The sequence below is a fragment of the Hakea prostrata genome, chromosome 7, assembly GCF_041222555.1.
Source record: "Hakea prostrata isolate BN-2017 chromosome 7, UWA_Hpros_2, whole genome shotgun sequence".
In the NCBI taxonomy this organism is placed as follows: domain Eukaryota; kingdom Viridiplantae; phylum Streptophyta; class Magnoliopsida; order Proteales; family Proteaceae; genus Hakea; species Hakea prostrata.
The window spans coordinates 1,445,531-1,472,422 of record NC_142606.1 but is presented as its reverse complement, the minus strand read 5'-3'; the positions used below and the strand labels follow the sequence as shown (position 1 = coordinate 1,472,422).

The 26,892-nt window shown below is 41.2% G+C and overlaps 2 protein-coding genes across 3 annotated transcripts in view; both read left to right on the top strand.

The window, feature by feature from the left end:
• Positions 1–26,892, top strand: part of MMT (methionine S-methyltransferase) — a 42,499-nt gene that overhangs the window by 1,508 nt on the left and 14,099 nt on the right. The window contains exons 4-11 of the mRNA XM_089160786.1: positions 100–195; positions 2,694–2,882; positions 3,104–3,292; positions 3,389–3,625; positions 7,223–7,357; positions 7,937–8,257; positions 8,523–8,702; positions 9,531–10,496. Of these exons, the coding sequence (XP_089016912.1) occupies positions 100–195; positions 2,694–2,882; positions 3,104–3,292; positions 3,389–3,625; positions 7,223–7,357; positions 7,937–8,257; positions 8,523–8,702; positions 9,531–10,496 (2,313 nt within the window). The remainder of the gene's footprint in view (positions 1–99; positions 196–2,693; positions 2,883–3,103; positions 3,293–3,388; positions 3,626–7,222; positions 7,358–7,936; positions 8,258–8,522; positions 8,703–9,530; positions 10,497–26,892) is intronic.
• On the top strand, positions 18,134–26,282 carry LOC149008840 (uncharacterized). 2 transcript variants are annotated; one of them, XM_089160787.1, is made up of 2 exons: positions 18,134–20,308; positions 20,426–26,282. In XM_089160787.1, the coding sequence occupies exon 2, from the start codon at positions 22,076–22,078 to the stop codon at positions 23,765–23,767; it is 1,692 nt and encodes a 563-aa protein (XP_089016913.1). In that variant the 5' UTR covers positions 18,134–20,308; positions 20,426–22,075; the 3' UTR covers positions 23,768–26,282. Both variants share the same exon structure in this region, with proteins under 2 accessions (XP_089016913.1, XP_089016914.1).

The following is a 26,892-nucleotide window of genomic DNA, read 5'->3' as shown; positions in this document are numbered from 1 at the left end:
ATCTAAGGGTATGAACTTTTTGGTTACCACATGACACTTAATGGGGGTCTACTGTTCAAAAAATATTCCCACTGATTATTCTTCCCCCCCCCCCCCCAGATTCTCAATCCGAATCCGGAGGCCATGTCAAAGATGATTACAGAGAATGCAAGCGAGGAATTCTTATATTCATTAAGTAACTATTGTGCGCTTCAGGTTAGAATTCCCTTTTTTGTATCATCTAATGGTTTCAGCTGGCTCCTTTTCCTTGGCTCTAGCATTCTGCTAAAAAGCCAGTTGTCCCCTTCCAACATAAATTGATCTGGAAATCCTTTTCATCTCTTAGGCTCTGCAAGATGTGTAGAAATGAAAAGAAAAGTAAAGGTATTAAATGGAAAAAAAAAATTAAGAGATAAAAGATAAATTTTCTTGACAATTGTTCGTCAATGAAAAAGAAAAGAAAAAAAGACTTTTAAACTTGATTACAAAAAAGTTGTGGGACCCATGACAGTATTCACTCCAGACACATACCATGACAAATCTCTTAGAAGAATTGAGGTTTTTTTTTCTTTGGATGATTCATGAGATTTTCACCACTCCCAAGACCCCCCCCCCCCCCAAAAAAAAAAAAAAAAAAAAAAAAAGAAAGAAAGAAGAACAGAACATCTTAAGAAGAATCTACCATCCCTACTATCATTTCAGACAACATGAAATCTAGTGTTTGATTTTCTGGAGGAGAAAAAGTTTGTGTTTTTCTTCATCCCATGTTCCCTTTGTGTCTGATAGATGAGCGATTTGTTAGCCATGTATCCAGTTATGGGTAGCTATGTTATGGTGGTGAGGCCATAGACTATGTATTGCAAGTGGAGTAATTAAGTATATCCAATGACATGAGGATATTTTTATAGGTTCTGATTGACTTCAATTATTGGCATAATTGTCAAGGCTTCACCTAGATGACATAGTTTGAGAACTTGTCAGTTCTCATGAGATATCTTGCTTTTTGAGAAGGTGAGATAACATGGCATTTGGACCCCTGGAGTTCCCAACTTGATCTAGATTTTGGATATCTCGATCATATCGTAGGTATCTCGACAATATCTCGTTTACTTTCCTATCTTGGATATATTTCAGTCCAATCTTGGTAAGGTACTGAGGTCTAGCTAATGTTTTGGTAAATCTTAGTATTTTATTGTAATTTTATACTTCCTACTTAAACCTGACTTAAAAAGAAAGAAAGAAAGAAAAAAAAAAAAAGAAAAGAAAAAAAGAAAAAAAAAAAAACACTATCCCAACTCGGCAAGTGGTGGTCTTTCCCCAACTTACTTTTTTGAGAGAGTGAGTTGGGCAGTGAGATAGAGATCTTGAACCATGCTAAGTGGCCAACGCCCCCCTTCATGTATAGGACACATGAACATGTAGGTGATGCCTTGACAAAGACAACTATGACACTTGCTTTGTTGCTTGTTTTTGCTGGGTATCATATATAAACTAAGAAATTGATGTTATGTAGATCTGATCATAATTATTTTTGTTGCTCAATCCTTATTATTAATAGTTACATAGTACTTCTGGTTTGAGAGGTTAGTAGTAGACTAGCATATAGTTTGAAATCTTGTTGAGTCAAGAGGAGATATCGTACGAAACACAGAATTGTCATATCTCAGCGAGATCTTGAGATTTTGGTCGTATGCCTTTTTCAAATGTCAAAACTAGAGCCTTGGGTTCGAATTCTCTACGGTTTGGTTCCAAAGTTGCTATTTTGGTCCAGAGAAGGGTGAAACCTGTTTTTCTTCACCTTTTGGCCGTATTTCACTCATTTCTTGGTACTTGGTAATTTGGTAGAATGGTGTCTATGACTATGGAAGTATGACAAATGGAATTTTGAACTGTGCTTGTGCAGAACAGAGTTAATAATAATTGCCTTTTTCTCCTTCAATATTGACAATATTCTCCTCTCAGCTGTTGAGTTCCCTCAAAACTCCGCAATGACTGTTAAGCTATAGGGAGTATAATTAGGACTGTAAAAGGCCATGTGTCTGGGTGTCTGGGAGGTGAGTCTGCCAGCTAAGTTGAGGGCTTTATTATATTCTTGAGATTGCTTCTTGAAGATCATGAGGGTGCTTGATAGTTTTGGTGATTGCAATCGGATTGTTCAAGAATGCTGGACCATGACGATTGTTCAAGAGTGCTAGACCATGGCGATACTAACTTTATTGTCTTGTGTGAATATCCCAGTTGAATGGGGACTTAGGTTATCTGGTGTATCCTAGTCCCCCCCCCCTGCTCTAATATGTTGCTTGAACAGAGAAAATTTTATTTTAGAGTTTATCCTATTATGTAGTAGATTCATTTAGTTGTAAAAACAATCAAAATGAAGAAAAAAAAGGGTGCTTGATAGTTCTGGCTGTTGCAATTAGATTGTTCAAGAGTGCTAGACCATGAAGATGCTAACTTTATTGTCTTGTATGAATATCCAATTCTATGGATTCTTAGGTTCTCTGGTGATATCCTAGACTTCTTTTTCCTAACATGTCGTTTGCACAGAGTCAATTTATTCTAGAGTTCTTCCTAATGTGTAGTAAATTAATATAATTGTAGAAACAATCACAATGAATAAAAAGGACAACAGGTTTGACTGTGCTGTTACTTTCTCAATTGTATTTGTAGACAGATTAATCAATATTGAGAATGTATTGATTCTTCTTTTTCAGGGTTTCGTTGAGGACCAATTTGGGTTAGGTCTAATAGCTAGAGCTGTTGAGGAAGGAATAGCTGTCATCAAACCTCTGGGGATCATGATCTTTAATATGGGAGGTCGTCCAGGACAAGGTGTCTGTAAACGCTTGTTTGAACGTCGTGGTTTCTGTATGACGAAGCTTTGGCAGACTAAAGTTATTCAGGTAGGTAACTTCAGTTGTCTTTATTTATTGATTAATGGGGAGTAGGGAAAAAAAAGAAAAGAAAGAAAAAGTGGCATAAAATTTTCACTTTATTTTATGGTTTTGTATAAGCAACCTTCATGAATAAAAGACTTTGTTAGTCTTGCATAAACTGTTTGCTTTATTTAAAATAAACTCATTATTGGGTGATCAACAGCCTAATGAAGCTTGTTTTGTTGTAGGCTGCTGATACAGATATTTCAGCTCTGGTTGAAATTGAGAAGAATAGCCGTCATCGTTTTGAGTTCTTCATGGGGCTTGGTGGTGATCAACCTATTTGTGCTCGAACAGCCTGGGCCTATGGGAAGGCTGGTGGCAGTATATCACATGCTTTATGTGTCTATAGTTGTCAACTTCGTCAACCAAACCATGTATGTGCTTCGTCTGATTTATATTTGACAGTAGATCTACATTCCACTTGATCATGAGGAAAACCAGGTGACTGACAATGGAGATCAACTAAACAGGTGAAGGTAATATTTGACTTTATTAAAAATGGCTTCCAAGAGGTCAGCAATTCATTGGATTTGGCTTTCGACGATGATTCGGTTGCCGATGAGAAGATTCCTTTCATAGCTTATCTTGCTAATGTGTTGAAAGAAAGCTCATTTCTCCCATATGAGCCTCCAGCTGGAAGCACCAGATTCCGTAATCTTATTGCGGGGTTCATGAAAGCATATCATCATATTCCACTTAATACTGATGTAAGGGAACTTTTTCTCCTGTTTGCATGCGCACACATACACATGCTTACTTCCCTTCTCCAAACTGCTCACCTCTTTATGTGTGTATGTGTGTTCTTCTTAATTACCTGATGCTTTCTACATATTTTGCTTGTTTTGTACATGGGAAAAGGTTAAAAAGTTCTTATATAAATCCATGGAGATATGTAGCTGCCAGTTGTGGATGTGAAAAGAGATTGGTTTAGAGGGTCAGATATTCAAGACTCTTGATTGAATTGTGAAGGGTAGAAGTTGCAATGGTGACAAAAAGGATAGTAAATACACAGTTTAAAAAGCATGCCTAACTGCCTAAATTCTAGTCTTGAACATTGTTCTCATTTGTCTAGCCGTCTCCTAGGTGGCTAGGCACCGCCTAGGTGACAAGGTGAATTTTATGGTCCTAAGAGACTGGTTGCCTAATTGACTAGGTGCCCAATATGAGTTCCAAGGGGATGGGTCTAGCATGTTATAAGTCTGTTTAATCATGAAAAATACATGAAAATTCAGTCTAGATTATTTGGTTGAAATTTCGAGAGACAAAAGTTAAGAAGCAGATATAGCAGTTACTATTGGAAAAGAAGCAGAAGATGAAGAGCTGGAAGAGTAGCAGCAATTGCCACTTTAACGACACAACTGTTACCTTTTTGTATGATATTGTCCACTTGCTCAGTGGGCCTTGTGGCTTCAGAATGCATCATAGCAAGTCTAGGAGATGACTCTTTATCAATCACTTAGGAGACCCCTCCCTAGCCAGTATGGGAGTAAGTTTCACTCCCTCACCTATCTCTGAAACCCTCGGGTACTAAGTCATCTTCTGGTTGAGATCCCTCAACAATCTTCTAGGTGGGCTGGTACAATGTCATCTCTTTGCTGTCACATTTTCCCCCTTTCACAGGTACAACTTCCCTGTTTAGCCCCACAACTGGTGTTGAGAGTTAATTTGATACTCCTGTCACATTTTCCCCCTTTCATGGGTACAACTTCCCTGTTTAGCCCCACAACTGGTGTTGAGAGTTAATTTGATACTCACGTAATGACCTAGCCCCTCTTTTTATGATATTGTCCACTCTAACCCAGTGGACCGTACTACTTTAAACCAAGTCCTACCAGGTTGAAGAGGCTATTCTTTATCAGTATCTCAGGAACTTTCTCCTTATCAAATGTGGGACTTAGCTTGCACACCCTCACCCGAACTTCCAGACCCCCTGGTCCAAAGCCGTCACTTTGGGGGGGGGGGGGGGCTCATCAATGATCCCCCAGGTGGGCTAGTACTATGTCGTCTAACGGGTATCAGGCTCCCCTTCCTTTTCTCTTTTGGGCACGCTGACATACAATGGCTCCTGCACAAGGATGACATGCATAAATTGGCAAATGGTCCAAATTTTTAATGTGATACCCAACAGATATCATGGTACTGGTCCACCTAGGCGATCATTCAGTTGCCCCTGGTAAAGTACCCCTCTTCCTATTTAGGGGGTTGAGGCAACAAGCGAGAAAAAACTGGCCCATGCAGTGGGCAAACATCTAATAAATACATTATATCATTCGTTCTTGACACTTTTAAAAGTCAGAGTGGTTACCTGCGAACCGGTGAAAGTCTTCAAGAACAAATATCAAGGAATGGTGATGAACCATACTGAAATACGACAAAAAGAAGATTCCTCATATGGGTATAACCAGGAAATGGCTTAGTATCACTCGGTAAGGAAGTGCAAGCTTAGTTGCACATCAGCTAGGGACTAGGGGGCAGATCTGAGCTATTCATAAACAGATAGCCTTCTCTACTTGGGATGACAAGTTTTATAGCCCCCAGGGTCATTGGGACAAAGCAGTGAATATCATTGGAAGGGACAGGCTGGGTCATTACAGCTGCCCCCTTCACCAGTGGAAAAGAATCACATGAAGGAAATAGCTTAAGAAGAAGCAGCAGTGACAACTGACTACATCAACTGCACTGCTAGGAGGGGAAAAAGAGTACCTATCCACTGAGGTTGCGGCGGTTGTTGAAGGAGAAAGAAGGAGAACCAGCCTATCCACCACTGCCGCTGCATTGAAAAGGATTTTGATTGTCATCCTGTTACTTTAAAGTCTGTGGAGTGCAGGCTCAGTCAGTCACTAGCTCACAAACTCAAAGAAAGGGTTAAACAAGTGACATTCTTGATTTTATTAGTGGAAGTAAATATCACAATTTACATATATCCTCTCTTAAATATCATATCTTAGGACATATTTTGGGGGTACCTGTGATATATGATAAGCGAGAAGAAAGTTGTTTGAGGTGGCATGGCATGCTTAGCCAAAAAGGACTTTTACTTGACTTGTCAACAAATCATGAGAAGGAAACAGTCTTATCACTGTACATAATCCCGCATTCAGAACTAATATCCAAATTATGTTTTTATAAAAGAAGCGTGTTACATCAACAAACCCTAATTATAATGACAATGGCCTGTTTGGTCCTATAGACAACTACACTTATCCTACTAAATGTAATAAATAACAGAAATTTAAGCTAAAGAATAATGTCTGTATCGGCCAGTTGTGTATTCTTTTTTGTACTAATCTGAAACAAGATGATTCAACTTATATAACACCTAAGATCTTCCAGCAACGTTCGTAATCCTTAAAGAATTTTCATGTGACTTTATACAGATAATATTTATGGTCCCTTATGATGGTTGGATATCAGATCTGAAATGACTAGTTCTTGGACTTCAAATAAACAAATTCTTAAGAGTACCCCTTTGTTTGATGTTGACGTGCAAGACAATTTGAAATGGCACAATTGAGCTGGCTACTGGTTCTTTTAAAGCTCTTGTCTAAGAGCAATTTATTAGAGCATGTGCCTTAAAGTAGTAACCAACTGTCTAGTTGATGCTCATTGTAGTTACTTCCCAAAAATTTTATGGAAGTGATATTTCTTGAGATGTTTTGGGTGTTGAGGTGCTCTGGGTGTTAGACAGTTAAAGCATGAATTGAGGCATTTAATATTTTGAGTTTCAGAATGCGTTCAAAAGTGTTCTACGTTTTATGAGTGTGGTTGAAGTACTGGTTAAAGTTATCTTGGATTCTGATGCTGATTGTAGAACAAACCCTCTTCTATGCATTACTCAATCTCATCTGATTGCATGACTTTAATCTCACTCTGATACATGTTATCAGCTCAGTGCTGGATTTTGTAATGCTTAAAAAAGCCATGCTATTAAAGTATTCTTCATGTGACTTAATTTTCATTTATATTTATAATGGGTTACAAAAGTGAATTTGCGTGTCGATGCTTGTTGATTCTTCAAGTAAGAACTTCAACCAAATTGAATTGTAAGGTCTTACTCTGTATTGAAAATTGAAACTAGATGACCATCCACATTTTATATCTTGACAGCTATATTTAAATGTTTCCAATGAAGAAGATCCAAAGACCTTACTGTATTATTTTTAAAATTCTACTAAAGATCTCTGGTCAAGTGTTTCTCTGCCAGAGATCAACAGAAACTTTATCTTACACTTCAATAGTTTGTTATTACTTGTGAGGTAAGCTTATACTATGGGCTAACTTCTCTTCATTGGTGCTTGCTCAAGAATGTTATTGTATTTCCATCAAGGGCTGTGGCAATTGAGAATGCTCTTCGATTGTTCTTACCACGACTGGCTATTGTTGACGAACATTTGACCAGACATCTACCGAAACTATGGTTAACCACTCTAGCAATGGAGGTATGACATAGTATTGATGCTTTGTTTTGTTATACTTGTCATTTACTTATGCTTTCATGCAATGTCTTAAGTTTGGAAGTGAGGAATGCTTTATTAATCTGTGTTCGGTTTAACTTCTTTGGTATTTAGCATGCCTAAGTGCTAAGTTTAATTTTTTTAAACATCCTGACTTCTTGTTTTGATAGGCAAAAAAGAGAAAAACAATGAGTGATATAAAGAAAAAGCTAACTTAGAAGAAAACTGAGATTTAAACTTGCAGCGGAAAAAAAAATGAGGTATGCATACAGAGCTTAAACAAAATATGGCAAACGTTGGTTATCCCAAATCGATTCTACCTGTTTTCTTAAAATTATTTCTAGATAATATATGTGTCAGCAATATCATCATTTATAGAGATTCAATAAATTATGACACTAACACCTGACAGATTTCTTGCGGTTGGAGTGGATAGCTGATAGATCATGTTTACTGAGTCATTTTGGTTACAATTTTTTTTTTTTTTTTTTAAGATTGACTTTGTGGCTTTGTTTACGGTGTTGGTGGAAGTAAACTGCTAAAAGATCAATTCCCATTGTGTAGGCTGGATGTAATGTTGAGCCTTCACAAGCTGCTGTTACAGTTATTGAAGCCCCACGCCAATCGGATCTGATGATAGAGTTGATAAAGAAGTTGAAACCACAAGTTGTGATTACAGGGATGGCTCAATTTGAGGCAGTTACAAGTTCAGCTTTTGCGCACCTTTTAGATATCACGAGGGAGATTGGCTCTCTTCTTTTCTTGGACATATCTGACCACTTTGAGCTTTCTAGCCTTCCTGGTTCAAACGGGGTATTGAAATATCTTGCAGGAAATATTCTACCTTCACATGCGGCAATTATTTGTGGCCTGGTTAAGAATCAGGTAAATATGATTCTAGTGTTGGTTTGCATGTCTAGAGTATTTGTGCATATTCTAGTTTGAAGTTGTTAGAAAATTTCATGATTTGGATCATTAAAAGTAAGCTTGGTTCTCTGCACCAAGTCAAGGTCCATGTGTTCAGTTGTTCTGTTTACTCAGGAATAAAAAAACTTGATTCAGTTTCTGTCTTTTCATTATATTTCATGACTTCCTACTTTTCTATAATTATATGGAACTTTTTTAAATATAGTGGAATAAATATTTCCAGGTATATTCAGATCTGGAAGTAGCTTTTGTCATTTCAGAAGAGGAGTCCATTTTTAAAGCATTAGGGAAGACGGTGGAGTTGCTTGAAGGGCATCCAGCTTTATTTAGCCAATATTACTATGGTTGTCTTTTCCATGAGCTTCTGTCCTTCAAGCTTGCTGATCGTCATCCACCTGCACAGGTTTGTGAATTTTTCTGCTTGATCTCTTTTTCCTTGGCCAATCAAGAAGAACAAAATACAAGAACTGCTGGGTTAGAAACTATTTAATGTTCAACTAAGGATCTCCTTGGTATGAATTGTATTTTCAAATTTTCTGACACATTATGGTATTCACAGGTATTTAGTAGATTTGTGACCATTAGTTTTCATTAAATATCAATTGAGATAGTCTGAAATTCATAAAGAGGTAAGAAGCTGTTTATGCTCTATGGAAATAGATGGTTCATATATGCTTTATTGAAATAACTGCATTACATCCAAGAACACATCATAACAGCGTATTACGGTATTACCACAGTAGATAATTCTTTTATCAACATTCATTGATTAGGTTTTGTAAGTGGGTATACTGCTTATGCCACAATTTGCTACTGTCAATTGGAACGGAATGGAAGGTGCAGATTAATACTAAATGGGTTGACTGGTATTCAATATGAAAGTTGAGAGAGAAATATCATTGAACCTGAATAAAATGCTAGCAAACAAGTGAAGGAAACTATTTAGCATTTCCTTTTCATTATACCTTCATCTGCCCCCAATCTTCCACCTCCCCCCCCCCCCTTCCTATGTCAATGGTGCAAAAGAAACCTGAATTAGAATATCCATTTGTGAGATAAACTGTCTTTTGTGATGTTCGTGCTTGTAGTTGGGGCTTGCTTTAGTATTACAGACTCCTGAATGGAAATTCTTGAATAAGGTTATTTATTTGTCTTTTCCATTATGTGATAAATGATCCAACAGTGATACATTTTCTAACACATTATAACTGAGGTTTTGTTACTCCTGCAGAGGGAATGTGAGAAGGCGAGGACTGTTGAGATGATTGGGTTCACTACTTCTGCCATCTCTGCTCTTAATGCTAGTGAGCTGTCCATTGGTGAATTGCAGAACTCCTCACTAATTCACATGGATGTAGATCAGAGCTTCCTCCCAATACCTGCACCTGTAAAAGCTGCCATCTTTGAGAGCTTTGCAAGACAGAACTTGGCTGAGTCAGAAATTGATGTGAATATTGGCATTCAACAGTTTGTCAAGAGCAACTATGGATACCCAACTGATGGTATAGAAGTTATATATGGAGATGGCCCTCTAGCTCTTTTCAACAAGATGGTACTTTGCTGTATACAGGAAAGTGGAACCTTGTGCTTTCCTGCTGGCTCAAATGGAAATTATGTATCTGCTGCCAGGTTTTTGAATGCAAACATCCTAGATATCCCAACTCCGGCTGACGCAGGATTTAAGCTCACAGAGAAGGTACTGATTAGCTTTCTTGGAATGGTGAAGAAGCCTTGGGTTTATCTTTCAGGTCCAACAGTCAATCCAACTGGCTCACTTTATAGCAATGAAGAAATGAGAGGAATATTATCTGTATGTGCCAAATTTGGGGCAAGAGTCTTGATTGATGCTTCTTTCTCTGGATTGGAATTCGTCACTGAGGGTTGGAATATGTGGAATTTAGGAGAGAGTTTGTCAAAGCTCAATTATCAGTGCAACCCATCTTTTTGTGTGTCCTTGCTTGGTGGACTATCTTTCGAGATGCTAACTGGTGGCCTAACATTTGGGTTTTTAGTTCTAAATCAGCCCCATTTGATTGATGCATTCTATTCCTTCCCAGGATTAAGCAAGCCCCACAGCACCGTCAAGTATGCTATAAAAAAGTTGCTAGGTCTCAGAGAGCAGAAGACTGAGACTCTATTGGAGGCTATTGCAGAGCAGAAAAGGATTCTGAGTAATAGATTTAACAGCTTGAAGGAGGTAATTTTTTTAAATAAAAAAACTCTTTGGCTCTTTGATATTTCTGATTCCAAAATAAGGAATGATATTCCAGTTGAAAAAGTTTGAAACTATGATAAAATTGATTAGGTGCAAGATTAACTAATGACTTGGTTGGCCAGGTTTTGTAAAAGAAATCATGCATGTGCAAATCCTTTAGCTTAAAATGGGCACCTGATGCCAGGGGGAACCCTAGAGACTAGGGACCTACAAGAGCTGGTTACAAGTCTTTTAGGTTAGGCTTACTAATGGAGGATAACAAATAAACGAGGAAACTGCAGTGTATAATAATTTGATAAACATGAAAATTAGACAAAATAACAAAGTGAATAGCAATATCAGCCCTAAACAGACAAGCAAGACTAAAAAGGAACCAATAGAGAAACATGGGGATGGGGATCATGGCGTTGCAAGACCTAATAGTGCAAGATCATCAAGAATTCCTAAAGAATAATTGCTGTCCTAGTCAAGAATCTATAACTAACATTAAAATTCAGCAAAGAACAATGAAAAAGGGTTGGGAGATATTCCGGTCTGTATGGACTCAATGTATAGGAGCGATTGCAAGCAGCCATGGTATGTTCTAGTGGTCCAGCTCAAGGAAGAAAATTCGATCGATATGAACATTTCGACCTTGGAAAAGGTCGAAATTTCGACCGAAACTGGATATTTTTTCCTGATTCTTGAAAACTCAATTTCGAACCCTAAATGCACTCAAATTGATTTGGATTTTTGCATACTAGCTATTTCAAGCATAATAAACACTATAATAACTACTAGTTTACTAAAAAACTACTGAAAATGTAACATCCAACATTCCAAGTATATACTATATAGTACATGAATCAGAGAAGAAGCTGTATTGTTATTACTTACAAGTTACAACTTAAAAGTTACAAGTTACAACTTACAAGTCTATTCTATTCAAGCCTCAAGGTCTCCCTCTTCCGTCTGCACCCCATAAAATGACAATATAACTCCCATGATGTTTGCCCCCGCCCCATATAGTTTTGGACATAGTCAAGAACTGCACCTCTGTATGTGGCCTCATCCACATGCATAAGATTCCCTAACGGTGGGAAGTTGTGAATCTCCAAAGGAACTGGTGGTGGTGGGCCTTGTGGCTGTGGAATAGTGTGGAAGATCTGCTCAACAAATGAAAGACCACCTTGCCCCTGGCTCTCAAGACTAGGAGAAGGATAAGGATACTGATAAGGTCGCAGTGGCTGACTCCGATAATCGACAGTGGGAGGGACACCATAAGCTCCATAGGCCGCTCCATAACTATAAGGCTCCAGTCGTGGCTGATTGGCCTGACCCTGAATCTGATAGCCAGGAGGGACACCATATGGTCCATAACCATAAGGACCATAACCATAAGTCGACTCAGTAGAACCAATACTCTCCACAGCAGTATCATATGAGGACTTTGCAGGCCCATGCCATCCGGATCCTCTGGAGGTGGAGGAGTCTCTAGCATCATCAATGCTCATCGATCTCATAGATCCCGCCAAGCTCTCGGCATTGGATGGACAATAGGACCCATATAATGGCGTGCCCTCTGTGCTCCAGCCATGCTGTCTCCCCTTCCCCTTCCTCGAATATGTAGAGGAAACATTTTTGCCTCGAGATGCAGCTCCGCATGGTCCGAATCCCGTGTCGCGTGGGTGAACCGACTCTCTCCTGTGAATCTCGGTGGTCGTCCTCCCCCCCTTGACTCTCACGTACTGGTGGTGGTGGTGGTCTCTCCCTAGGATCAGCTGAATCCTGATCATGAGGTCCCACACCCTCCTCATCCCCTCCTCATCCCCTCCATCATCACTGTCATCATCACCACCATCGTCGTCATCGCCGGAGGCCTGAGTCACCTCATCCTTATTGTCGGACCAGAAAATCAAATCCTCACTCTGGGTGGATGCACTAGGGTGTGGCACGAAGGGACGAGCGGGCTCTGCATGTGGCCTCCCCTCCTGGGCCATGAAGTCTCCCACATCAGCCCCCATCTCCTCTGCAATCTGACTATTGGGAAGACCTCCATCCTCATCCAGCAATCCGTCTCCACTATCCTTGATACAGTCAACTACTGGGTTATCATCATCATCCATCTCAAATATGTCGGCCAACTCGATATTGGTGCTCTCTCTATCCATCCCCTGTCTAATATGATCCTCTCTCAGTCTCATATTATAGTGTAGGTAGACAAGGTCCTCTAGATGCTTCACACCCAATCGGTTGCGCCTCTTCGAGTGAATGAGGCTGAAGGTGCTCCAATTTCGCTCACAACCAGTGGCAGAAAATGTTTGGGAGAGCACTTTGCTTGCAATCCTACTCAAGTCGTGTGAATCACGTCCAAATTGCAACCACCACTCAGTTGCAACAAACATAGACTCCAAGTCATTTTAATACTTAAATAACTAAATTAAAGATAGAATATAATAATTAAATGTATAATGAAATAAATGAATGAACTTACCCGCAGGGGCGGTTTCCCGTCCCGATACGGCCACAGCACGACCGAAGCTACCAGTGGCATCCCTAAAAGCCTTTATCTAATACATAAAGAGAAAAAACAATAACTAGTTAGTAGTTACTACTTACTAGGTTAATGACTTAGTATAAAACTACGAATTGTGAATATCAAATGATGCTAATCACTATCTCACCTCCATAAGGATGACTGCTTGTTTAGCTGTATCCGGTTCGAACTTCTCCACTACAGTTTGGACAGCATCTACCAAATCTTGCCTCATCCCAAGATTTTCCTTGTAATGGTACTTGGGATTTAAATAGTATGCTGTGTAAGAAAAAGTTTGTCATAAAAGGGAATAGTTAATGCTTAATAGTGTGATAACATAATGAAAATTAAATTAAATACTAGACTTAACAACTCACCAGCCTTATGCAGTGGATGCTGCAACATAGACTCCCATCTAGTGTTGATGATTTGAAGGACTTTCTTGTTGCCGCGTGGGTGGACCTGAGCAACTTGCTGCTTCATCCTATCTATTGCAGAAAATATGTGTGCTAGAGTAGGTTTTCTTTGCTGATCTACCATCCTCAACACATTCACCACAGGCTCAAGCATCTTCACCACTATCCTCACATTGTGCCAGAAACTCTCATCAAGGATAGTCAACTGAGCTCTCCTTCCTCCCACTGATGAAGAACCCTCCCAGTTAAACCACTCCTCTGATGCAAACATACTCCTAAGGCCAGTCTTCCTACTCTCAAAGCTCTGCAATGCTATCCAATTAGTAGCAAATCTGGTTATGCCTGGCCTCACTAACTCACCCTGACACTTGTCCCTCATCATCCTTAATGCATAGGTGTGGTTATATATGAAGGTGCTAACATGTCGAGCTTGGTCCACCGTATTCTTCACAAGCTTGACATTTCCAATCTCCTTCAACATTAAGTCAATGCAGTGAGCAGCACAAGGAGTCCAAAAGAGCCTATATTTGTCCATCCATCAAGGTATCAAGCCATCAATACAAAGTTATAAAGTGTACATGTATATGTGTAATGTAAATATATGTATTTACAAATGAAAATCAATACTATATGTTTAGACTTTAGATACCTGGAGTTCTCCTTCATCTTCAACCCAGCTTTCTTGTAGTTGGAGCCATTATCAGTCACAATTTGAACTACATTTTCCACTCCAACCTCCTTCACCACTTGCTTCAGTAATTTGTAAATGTATTTTGCATCCTACTTCTCACCGGATGCATCTACTGACTTGAGGAACACTGTCCTCCCATTACAATTCAACATGAAATTGATGATGGACTGTCTAGTGGGACCAGTCCAACCATCAGCCATCAGAGTCACTCCATAATGATTCCACATGGGCTTTAATCCCTTAATGTACTCATTTATGTCCTCTTTATGCTTAGGCAAATACACATTATATATCTCATATGGAGTGGGGCCTTGTACACCACTCCCAGCCCTACCTATCTGCTCAATCATATCTCTGTAGTAGGGCCCCTGGGCTGTATGTGCTGGAACACTATGGTAATGCGCCCATTTAGAGAAAGCCATCCCCACTTTCTCCTTCACACTCCCCCATAAGTGCTTTAACTTTCTTTGTTTATGCTCAGGCCTCGCAAATAGGGCCGGATCATTGCGAAGAATCTCAAGATCCAGATCTGTAGGATGTGCCGAGGAAGCTCGACCCCTTGTAGGGGCCCGTGGGATAGGAGCCTCTTACCTCACACTCTGAGACCTCCTCATAGGGACTTGGGAGCCACCTGTGCCTCCCATACCTACTGGCTCTCTAGAGGACCCACAACCCAGACCCCTCTGTTGCCTCCTGATGTCATCAATCCTCTGTTGCTCCCTACTCATCATCATCGCCCTCCTCAGCTGATCGGCCTCTGGATCAGGGTCACTGTCTCCTGGCTCATCCCTACCATAACCCTCAGGATCTGGAAGGTCATCTAAGCAGGCATCCTCGAACTCATCCCTTTGTGTTCTCTTCTCTTTCCTCTTTTGCTTTCCACCACTAATATATGAGGCCATTGCCCTCTTGAACTCTACAGGCACCTTTGGGCACCCTGTTACATCCTTGTTGCCACCAGCTAGATGCACCTTCAATCTAGTGGCCCCACCTCCTCCTATTTGTTTCTTGCAGTAATTACACTCGCTCTTCCTCTTATCAGCTGTCAGTGGCCTCCCATGATCCCAAGCTATGTCTGACATCTTTAAAATAGAGTGCCTGATACAAGAAACACACACTGAGTATCTTGAAAAGCTCCACAATATGCTCCAAAAATGACATACATGCTTCTAATAATAACCTCCTGTTTTTAAATATAAAAAAAAATATATGTATAACTATATAAGTATTTTTTAATATATAAATAATTTTAAAATATATAAAATACACACTAACTATCTTAAAAAATCCACAACATGCTCAAAAAATTGCATACATGCTTCCACTAATACTCTACTATTTTTAAATTTAAAACATAAATTAATTATTTTTTTAATATTTAAATATATTTTTTTAATTATTTAAATATATATTAAATACAGTAAAATTACATAATTAACAGAAAAAAAAATTAATTCAACACCATCACAGAAATATGGTGTCTCAACTCTCACATACATTCATTTGAGGCTTATACATGTACTATACATAAACATTTTTAACAATATACATAATTTAGTAAATAATTTTTAATAACAGAAAAATAAAAAAATAGTATGAAGAATCAAAAAATAATTTTGACACTACAAATTCATAGATCATCATTCTAAAGTAAACATATATAAATTTGGAAGCAATCTAACATGATTTAAGGCACAAATGAAACAAAAATCAAAAAATGAGGAAGTTGGTTACCCACCTTGCAAGATTTGAGAAAATGCACAAATGGAGGAGCAAATCAAGTGTTTGAAGGAAATGGAATAGTAGAAATTAGGTGTAGAATGGGATGAAAGCAAGAGAAATCAGCAAAAATTGCAAAATCAGGTCGAAATCTCCAGGGCGATATCGCTCGAAACAGTCGAAACTGACGGTAGGTCGAAAATGAGCTCGATTTTGGGTATTTTAAAGCCTACGCAAGTGTCGTTTCGGCCTGATATGGTATCAGGCCGAAATATCGACTCGTATCGACCAAAATTTCGGTCGATATGAAACGAAATGGATACTTTTCGTGCCTACTACTGTATTTCGTTTCGAGTTGGATTTTTGCAGGCATTTCGATCGAAATTTGGACCATTTTGATTGAATTTTCTTCCATGGTCCAACTTTGGGATGGATTATGTTTAGGGAGTTGTAGAGTTCCATTGCTACTTGGCCAGGGTTGAAGGAAAAGATCGGGACTATTGAGCACACTTAACAAGTGAACTACTCCTGATAAGTTCGCCATCCCAGCTATTGATGAGCTATTGGGTGAGTTGGGCGGAGTGATGGTGTTTAGTAAGTTGGATCGAAAGTTGGTTACCATCTGATTTGGGTCTCCAAACTAGAAGACTGCGTTTCGCATGCAAGACGGGCACTACCGGTTACTAGTGATGCCATTTGGGATCTCAAATGCACCGGCTACCATTCAGTCTCTCATGAATGAAGTATTCCAAAACACTTGAAAAAATTTGGGTCAGTGTTTTTTGATGATATTCTGGTGTTTTAATAGGACAATGGAGGATCACTTATGTCAGTTTCTGTTCACTTTTACACTTCTTGCCCAACAATGGTGGAAAATCGAAAAAAATATTTCTCCGCGATAAATTGAGTATCTGGGACATTTGATATCCGGAGAGGGCAGCCCACCCGCAAAAGATTTGCTGCATGGTGGAGTGGCCTGGCTCAAGAAGCATCAAAGCTTTGAGAGGGTTTTGGGTCTCATGGGGTATTCTTAGAGATTTCTTGGGAAGTATGCAAGATTGCAGCCACACTCACCAATCTGCTGAAGGAAAATGCTTTCACTTGCATTGTAACCGCCACTGCATCATTTTGAAGCTTTGAAGGCAGTCGTGACTACAATGCCGGTTCTAGCAATGTGGGATTTCTTTGAGTTTGCGTTGAAGACTGACGCATCAAAGCTAGGTTGGGGTGCTCTACTTATGTGAGAAGGCTACCCCATAGCTTTCAGATCATGTTTTGTCTCCCTGTGCCCGAGCTAAGTCCATGTATGAAAAAGAGTTGATGGCAATCATATTGGCTATTCAAAAGTGGCATCGTTACCTCATTAGGAAAAATTTCAAGTTGAGCACCGACCAACAAAGCTTGCAATATCTCTTAGACCAAAAGATTGTTGGGGAGGATCAGCAAAAAGGGATCATGAAGTTGATGGGATACAACTTCGAGATTATTTATAGATTGGAAGTGAACCAGAAGGCTGTGGATAGTCTTTCTCGCCGGATGGAAGATGATGTGCAACTCTTTACTCTCTTAGCAACCCTGCGGCAAGATTATAAGGGTTGGATGAAGAAGTACGTACTTGCTGATCGTTATCGAACATTGGTTCAAGCTCTTATTAATGGGTTTGTGGACTTCCCGAATTATCAGTTGAAGAATAGATCTTGTTCTACAAGGGCAGATTGGTTATTCCCGAGCATTTCACCTTGATTCCTAAGTTGTTGGTTGAGTTTCATCCCACCCCATTTGGGAGTGATGCGTCCAAAAACTTATCCTCCTTCAAATCCTTGATTAATGACCTGCAAACTTGGGTTAGATGTGGCCTGACCACACGGTCGGGTGGCCACCTCCGAAGGCTAAGTCAATAATGGATCACCACAGAGCTCTAACTAGTTGCAGAGCTTAAGGAAAACGATTCAGATACCTCAATTGTGCGTGAACCTATAGTTTATATAGGGTTTACCTTCCTTCCTTAACCTGTTGGATTCATTCGTGCTTCTTCTTGGTGACCGTTCTATCTTAGAGTTTTTACCCTTCTTTTGGAGATAGGGCAGTTACCTTTCTTAGCACGATCACCCACCTTGCGTTAGTGGTAGTTATCCTTTATAACTCGATTACATACCCCAGATTCTACGGGATCACGTTTATTTCTATAATCGTGAAGTTCCTTCACCCTTACGTAACTGATTGGTTGGAACTCTGGACCGGCCTCGACCATGATTCAACCTGGTTCCCGACCGAGTCCATGACCCGATCATGGTTAAACCCGGTTTGGTGTTATTTTATCCTCATCACGAGCCACTTAAGCTGAGTGATCGGGATGAACAAACCGATCACTTAGTTTGTTTTTCCCCAATCACGATCCTCGAACGTAGTTTACAGAAGATCAATCGTCATTCTGATTTCCAAACATCACATTTATTACTTCATCTGCAATGGTACGCTCATCGAGCCACATGCCTTTCTCGTTTCTTGTGCCTAGGGCGCCACGTGGCCCTCAAATGTTGTTGTCATCATTACTCTTATATGTTTGAACCGTCAATGAATGTCAATTGTTGATCTTCATTCAATTTAGTTCGTTGATGATCAGTACTCGAACCATCGCTTGTTCTAATCCGTTGATTAAAACTGATCATGTCCGTTCATCCATCTTGTCCTTGGGTCTATTTAAACGCTTCCTGTTTCAATTTTCCTCTTTATTTCTTCATCTCGCAAGATAGTCTCCATTCAGAGTTTCCAGCGTTCTTCCTTGCAATCTCCAGTTTCAAGCTTCATTTCGTACAAGATCTTAAACCAGTAAGTTCTTTATTTCTTGCTTTTGTTCATTCTTTTGTTCTTCCTTTTCATGTTTGCATTCTAGACTCCTACCGTAGCTGTTCCAGGTTTTTGTTTTGTTTTCCCTTGAGACTTTGAAATTTTCTCCTCTTCTTCAATGGTTAGTAATAGAACTTCTAATGATGATTCTGTCGATCATATGATCGATAGAAAGGGCTTTGCAAATCAAGTTAGCCCCTCAGTTTCAGTTGAGTTATCTGGCGACAAGAACGAGAGAATCACCGACCGTTGGTATGTCTCTATTCGTTTTGTCCCTAGGGAGCAACCTGGGAATGCGATGGAGAGAAAGAAAGTTGTTTGTCCCCCACCTTCCCGAAAGCAAAAGGCTTCATCACAATCAATTGCTGGAAGCCCCCAATCATCCAAAAGACCATCCCCTGGGCCAACTTCTATGTGTCCCATGTTCATCCTGAAGAAGTTGAAATTATTTCCAGCTAGTTCTCTCTTCCTTTTTCTTATTTACTTTGAGCCCTGAACTCAGACGAAAGGTTAACTCGAATCCTTCTGAAGAATTCTCTATCTATACTGATACCCTGAAAAGTGGGGTTTGGTTCCCTTTCTTCTCCCCCCTATTCTCTGAAATACTTAACCATTGGGAGATATGCCCAGGCATGCTTCTCCCCAATAGTTGGAGGCTCATCATCGGTCTCCTCGGTCTCTGTCTCGAACTAGAAATAGTTCCTTCTCTTCCTCCTTTTTCTCACTTTTTCTGCTTAAGCAAATCTAACCCTCTCGGTTGGGTTTTCTTTTCTAAATGTAACAAGACCAAACTAGGGTGGTCGGGCAGTATCTTAGTTGAAGTTACTTGCCCTTCTAATCATAAGGAGTGGCGTCATCGGTATTTATTCTGCCGAGTGCCACCTTTTGATCTCAATTTCCCGATTGCTTGGGGCAGCCTCAACTCCCATACGGAAGCAAATCGACCCTTGGCCCTATCTCTCGACAAAGCAAGCGCTGTAAAGAAGATCAAATTTGTTAGTGTGCGTCAGGAGATACATAGTTTGGCCATGGAGTGCGACGCCGTTCTCCAGATGTGGGGTCTAGCCCCTGGTGAGCTCCCGACCCCCATCATTTTTCCCTTGCTCTTTTATACATGTTCCTTGATGAATTTTACTAACTTCTTTCATTTCTTCTTGCAGTGCCTCCACGCTATGACCCCCAAGTAGTTCAGGCCAATGTTGCTAAAGGATTAGAGGCAGTTGAGGAAAGAGCTGCTCGGGTGAAGAAGAAAGAGGCTGATGCCACAACCCCGAAGGCTACTACTCAGGCTCCAAAAGGGGTCCTCAAAGTCCACCATGAGCCTTCGCGGAAAGGCAAAGCTCCTGTTGATGTGGAGGCCACACGTGATGATGTGATCCTCACAAAGAGGAGGCATGAATTACAGGATGACGCCAGCTCCAAGAAAAGGCGTTCGGGTACCAAGGGGGGGTGAGATCTATATCCCTCCCTGGAAGCTGAGGGTGACAGATCTTGTCTCCAAAGATTATGACAAGACTTTGGAGTGGAGCACTTTTGCTCAGATGCCTTCTAAATGTAAAGTCCTTGGTTCTGCCACTGATGAGGAGTTTGTGAACTCCTCAGTCAAGTAAGTCTTTTGTTTTACACTTTGTAAATATTACAAGGCATTCTTGATTTCCCGAACTCAACCATTAATCTTTTCTTTCGTCTCTTTTTTTATTTTTATTTTTGTATATATTTGCAGGGTTATTGCAGATAGCTTCCATATGCAGATGGAGGCCATTCTTCAGGTCGGACAACTTAACATCCGAACGAAGCAGCAGGAGCAAGAGTTGAAGGCGAGAGGTGTTGAAATTTCTCGTCTTCGGGAAGAGAATCAAAAGTTGGAGAAAGTCTCCAAAGACTTGAAGATTGCCGTCGGGAACATTGGCGACCTTAATGGGAAGTGAAGAGGCTTCGGTGGGTGCTGAAGGAATCAGAGACCAAGATAGAAAAATTGGTGAAGGAGAAGGAAGAACTTTAAAGTTGGGCATCTCCTTCTAAACCTAAAGAAATCTCTATAGAGGCCAGGAAGGCTTGTTTTCGGAAGTATCTGAATAGTAAGCCCTTCAACAATCTGTTGGTCCCTTTTATTACTCAAGCTTATAGAGATGGGCAGAACAACGTCTGGATATCAATCTTAAAGGTAGACCCGACCTTCGATACTAAACCTCTTCAGTTAGTTTGTCATCTTGAAGTTTTTGAAGCCCTTCAACTCCCACTTCCCAGATGGGCGCAGAATACCGAAGATCCTCCGGTTGCTGACCTAGACCTCGAGTTCTATCTCAGTGAATCTCCACCTCTCTCTCGAAGTGGAAGTAATTCAAGAAAATGCTACTCCAAAAGCCGCTGCTCCGAACGTGAATGAAGCCCTCGGTCCCGATCAAGATCCAACATCAATCCAACTTCCAACCAGTATAGAAAATCTAGATCGAGCTTCATGAGCACTCTTTTTTTTTTTTAATTTTATTTTAAACCGACTGCGTTTAATTTCTTTGTTCTCTTGTAATTTTCCCTTCTTTATTTGTAAGGGTTGGCCCCCTATGGCCCATGTGCTAAGAAATACCTTCTTCTCAGACTTGTGTGTTTATGCTTTTGCATTGCCTTTCTATTCTTTCCTTTACCGAAAGTAATCAGAGTACTAGCTTTACAACCACTGTTAGGCTCATTCGGGTTAAATCGTAGCGTCCGCTTAGAGAATTCCTTAGAATTATTCCAAGTGTCGGGAGGTCTTATTCGAGTTAGACCGATGCCTCTACTTAGATAATTCCTTGAGAATTTTTCTAAGCTTTAGGAGGTCTCATTCAGGTATAACCGAAGTCTCTACTTAGAAAATTCCTGAGAATTTTTTCTAAGCTTTAGGAGGTTTCATTTGGGTGTAACCGAAGCCTCTACATAGAAAATTCCTGAGAATTTTTCTAAGTGTTGGGAGGTCTCATTCGGGTATAACCGAAGCCTCTACTTTGAAAATTCCTGAGAATTTTTCTAAGCTTTAGGATGTCTCATTTGGGTATAACCAGCCTCTATTTAGATAATTCCTGAGAATTTTTCTAAGCTTTGGAAGGTCTCATTCAGGTATAACCGAAGCCTCTACTTAGAAAATTCCTGAGAATTTTTCTTAGTGTTGGGAGGTTTCATTCGAGTATAACCGAAGCCTTTACTTAGATGACACCGAAGCCTTTTGAATATCGATTGTATTGCTATATCCTTCATGCCCCCATTCAAAAGAGGTTTGGTGTCTGAAATATAAATTGCATTGAAAATTTGAAAATTTGATTCGAATAACATCTCAAAATTGCAATAGCTAAGGATAGAACTTCTTAAGATGTTTCGCATTCCATGATCGGTCTAGCTCATGGTCGATCGCTGGATTTTTCAACTTATAGGCCCTCGATCCTACTGGCTTCATGATCATGTATGGTCCTCTCGCCCCACCTCTCCCCCTAACCTTCCTACCTCCATTTCCTCCGACAAACCTTGGAATTCTCTCTTCACTCACCACCATCATTTTATCAATTCTGACATTGACCTCACGGTCCTCACCTTCATTCCATCCACCTCCAATGACCCCATCCCTATTGCTCACTGCCCTTCTGACTCCACTGCTGGCGGAATCCAACGATGGACCTCTGCAATTCTCGGCCAATTCCTTGCCCCCCCACTCCCCTTTGGCATACTAAAAACATCACTTACCAAACAATGGAAAGCTCATGGTCTTCTGGACATCCATCTTATCGATTCTGGTATTTTCCTGTTCAAATTTGACTCCCCTGACTGTCGCTCTCGTGCTCTTGAAGGGTCTCCCTGGTTTGTGGGAAAAACCCCTTTATTCCTCCAACCTTGGACCCCCTCACTTCCTCTCCGCAGGGTCAACTTCAGTTCTCTTCCCTTGTGGACCAACTTGCTAGGTCTCCCACTTGAGTTTTGGAACACTGATTGCCTAAGTAGAATTGGATCAGCTCTTGGCAAGCCTCTCCGTATTGATGCAAAAACGCTGAACATGACTCGCCTCTCCTATATGAGGATCTGTGTAGACTCCTCTGCCTCAAAGGATCTCCCCTCTAGTGTCACCATCGCTGATGATCTCGGCCTCATGTATAACCAAGTTATTGCATATGATTGGATCCCTTCTCTCTGTGACCTTTGCTCTTCTTTTGGTCATGACTCAACTAGCTGTTCCTTTGCTTCACTCCAACAAGCAAAGCCCACAGTCCTTGCCTTCGACACTGTTGCTGCCATCAGTGCTCTTGCTAGTTCTTTGCCATCGCATGACACCAGATTTTGTGTGGATGCTCTCTTAAAAATGAAAACTATTGATGTGCTAGAGAAAATCTCTGTTCCTGCTCCAACTATCGCTGCAACTACCGTCTCTGCTTGCCCGCTACGAGGTGTCGGAAATTCAACTCCGGCAACCATTATGTACTGTAGAAGAAGAAAAAAGAATAAAGTTGTTGCTCTGATCTCTAACTTGCTCCTCAACACCTCTGATGGCGACAACTCAGTTATGCCTGGCTGCTCCTTTGCTGAAGAAGTCAACATACCTGCGATTGGTGCTCTTGTGATAGATGATGCTGCTCCTGAAGCTTCCGTCCGGCCACTTGGGGTAATTGACACTCTTACCTTTGATCACTTGTCACCATCTTACCCGAATGGTGAATGCTCGAGCTTTGAAAAACCAAACACCCTGCTAGCCAGTGAATCCTGCAACTCCCCAAACCCTTGTCGGAAAAGTCATTTAACCATCACACACGCAAACTCCATCCCCATTTTACCCACCCCTCTCTCCTCCAGTTGGGCTCTACTTCCCACTTACACTGTCGTCGTCAGCTCCCTTTATCCTTTAGTAAAAACCCACCAACTTCACCTATTGGACCCAAACCCATCAAGAAAGTTTCTACACTTCCCCTTGGGCCTCAAGCTCTTATTTTGGTTGGGCCCTCTTGCTTCAATATTCCACCCCAACAGCCCATTTCTTCAAGATATAAAACCCGGCCCATGTCCTCTATCCACTCTAAAAGCAAAGATACCCAATCACCAGAGCCACTAAACCATTTAAACTTGCCCAGGCCCAAGCCTTTGAACCTTCTTCCTCGTGACCCATCAACTTCATCCCAACCCTCATCCCCCTCCAATGAACCTTCAACCCCCATTTCAGCTTCTTCTGTTGACCCAAATATTTTTGAAACCCCGTCCCCTTGGGATTCCCCCTTGTGTGAGGCTACCACCACTTGCCCCTCCCATAGCGTAGTCCCTTGTGATCCTGATTTTAGTTGCTAGTTATATCCCTCCCCCCTCCTTATGTCATTTATGTCTAACTTTATTATTTGGAATGTTAGAGGCCTTAATTTGATTGCTAAGCAAGGGGAGATCAAGAAATTCCTCTTGGATTCTAAAGCTCCCCTATGTGCCCTTCTTGAGACCCATGTTCAACAGGAAAATTCCCATCGGATTACCTAATTCTTAGCCCCCACTTGGTCTTTTCTATCCAATTTCTCTCATTCTCCAAATGGCCGAATCTGGGTGCTCTGGGATTCGTCTTTGATCAACATCTCCCTCATTGATTCCTCCTCTCAATTCATTCACCTCTCGGTTTCTTTGCCCAATGCTCCTACTACCTTCTTTCTCACCATTATCTATGGTTTCAATAGAGCCTCTAAACATGCTCCTTTGTGGGACTCTCTCCGATCTACTTCTCCCTTGTGAGAGTCTTCCTTGGGGTGTTGGAGGGGATTTTACATTGTCAGATTTTCCCATGAGCAAGTTGGTGGCTGCTCTCCTAATCCCATTGCAGTTGAGGATTTTAATTCTTGTATCTAATGATTCTAGTCTTATCGATCTCCGTTGGTCGGGCCATTCTCTTTGGTGGCACAACCTCTGTATTGGTGAGGATAGAATCGCATCGAAGCTTGACCGCTTCCTCATTAATCCATCTTGGCTCTCCAAATTCCTTGTCTCCCATGCCTCCTCTTCTCCCAACCTCTTTGACCACTCTCCCTGCCTTGTCCATCTCACCCCCCCCCCTTTGGCCCTAAGCCCTTTAAATTCTTTGATATATGGTCTTCTAATCCTGATTTCCCCTCCATTGTCAAAGAAGCTTGGGACAAGCTTGTCCATTGCCACTCTCTTCCTCTCATTGCTTTCGCTTGTTGGCTTAGGAACACTAAGGATGCTCTCCGGCTCTAGAACTCCTCCACTTTCAGCAACATTTCCTCTAGGGTCTTCGAAAGTTGATCTAATCTCCTGCGAACCTAGTCTCTCCTCGAAGCTGATCCCCTCAATCCTGTGCTTGTGGAAAATGAAAAGGATCCTTTCTTCTGAACTATCATCTCTCATCACTCTCGAAGAAAGTTTCCTCTATAAAAAAGCCATAATCAAATGGCTCCATCTTGGGGATTCCAGTACTTCTTTTTTCCACTGCTCCCTCAATGCTTGCCATAATCATAACTTTATTCCTGTTCTCTCCAGCAATGGACCACCCTCTTGGAATCAAAGCCGTTCTTACTTCTCAAATCTTCTCTCTCCCTCTTCCCTCTCGGGCATACCCCCGACCTCATCAACAAATTTATTGACCCCCAATCCCTCCCCTCTCTCTATTCCATCCTTTCCCATGATTAGATTCTTCAGACCATCCGATCCCACAAATCCAATCATGCTCCTGGTCCGGACGGATTCAGTATGGGATTTTCCTCTAGTGCCTGGGATATTATCGAGGGTGATTTGATTCATGTTGTTCGCATCTTCTTTCTCAACTCTTCCCAGCTCTGCTCCGTTAACCAAACTTTCCTTTGTCTTATCCCTAAGAAGGCAGGTGCCTCCTCCCTTTCTGACTTCTGCCCCATCTCCTTGTGTAGCCTCCTCTACAAGTTCATCTCTAAAATCCTTGCGAATTGACTAAAAAAGGCTATGCCTAACCTAGTTAGTGCAAACCAAACGGCTTTCATTTCGGGTCGTAGCATTGCAGATAAGATTCTTCTTTGTGAAGAGATTGTCAGGGGTTTTGAGAGATCATCTCATTCCCCGGTTGCTCTCCTCAAAGTGGACCTCTATAAAGCTTTCGACTCCATTCGCTGGGATTTTATCAGTGATGTTCTTTCTGCCATGAGATTTCCTCCTTCCTTTATTTATTGGATCGAAATCTGCATCTCCACTCCTACCTTCTCCATTATCACCAATGGTTCTCCGGTTGGTTTCTTTCCCTCCCGAGTTAGGATTCGTCAAGGATGTCCTCTCTCTCCACACCTCTTTTCTTTTGCTTTGGAGGTATTATCCCGCATCCTCCAATCCAAGACGGATCAACTCTTGATTTCTCCTATTCCCAAATGCAAATCCCTCAATCTCACCCATCTCGCCTTTGCTGATGATCTCATGATTTTCTCCAAAGCCGATCATAGTTCCATCTCCTCTATCCTTTCCGCCCTTAATTTCTTCGAGTCCATCTCTGGTCTCAAGTTCAATCTCGACAAATCCACCATTTTCCTCTCTGGAGTCTCTGATTCTCTGCGCTCCAATCTCCTGAACATTTCTGGGTTCAAGCCTGGCTCCTTCCCTGTTGTATACCTTCACCTTCCCCTTATCCCTGGTAGACTTTCTCACCATCACTGCTCTCCCATGCTGGATCACATCCGGAAGAATCTCCAACTTTGGAAAAGCCCGCTTCTCTCTTTTGCCAGTTGGGTGGAGCTTATTCGGTTTGTCCTCCAATCTTTATTGGTGTGGCATCTTCCCTCTTCCCATGTCTATCTCATCGGCAATGGAGTCCATCTTCGCTGCCTTTCTTTGGAAAGGCCAGGAATCCTCGTGCTTCCTCCGCCCCATCAGTTGGTCCAACATTTGTCAGCCTAAAGTTGAGGGGGGCTTAGGAATCCGAAGGATCTAAGATGTCAACTCCGCTGCTTTACTTCGTCTCATTTGGAAAATTGTTTCTAAACAAGATTCCATTTGGGTCAATTGGGTTTACTCCTACCTCCTCAAATCAGACTCTTTCTGGACCGTCCTTATGCCTTCCAACCCTTCCTGGATCTGGAGGACACTCCTCCTCAGACCTTGTGCTCTCCCTGCCATTACCACCCAAATTTCTTTGGGCCTCTCCACCAAATTCTAGGTAGATCCATGTCATCCGATGGGTATTCTCCTCACTCTTCTTTCCCCCCGCACTGTTTATGACACCCGTAT

Bases quoted from the DNA above. Each gene is read 5' to 3' on its own strand.
- LOC149008840 (XM_089160787.1), top strand. From the start codon at position 22,076: ATGGTCGATCGCTGGATTTTTCAACTTATAGGCCCTCGATCCTACTGG.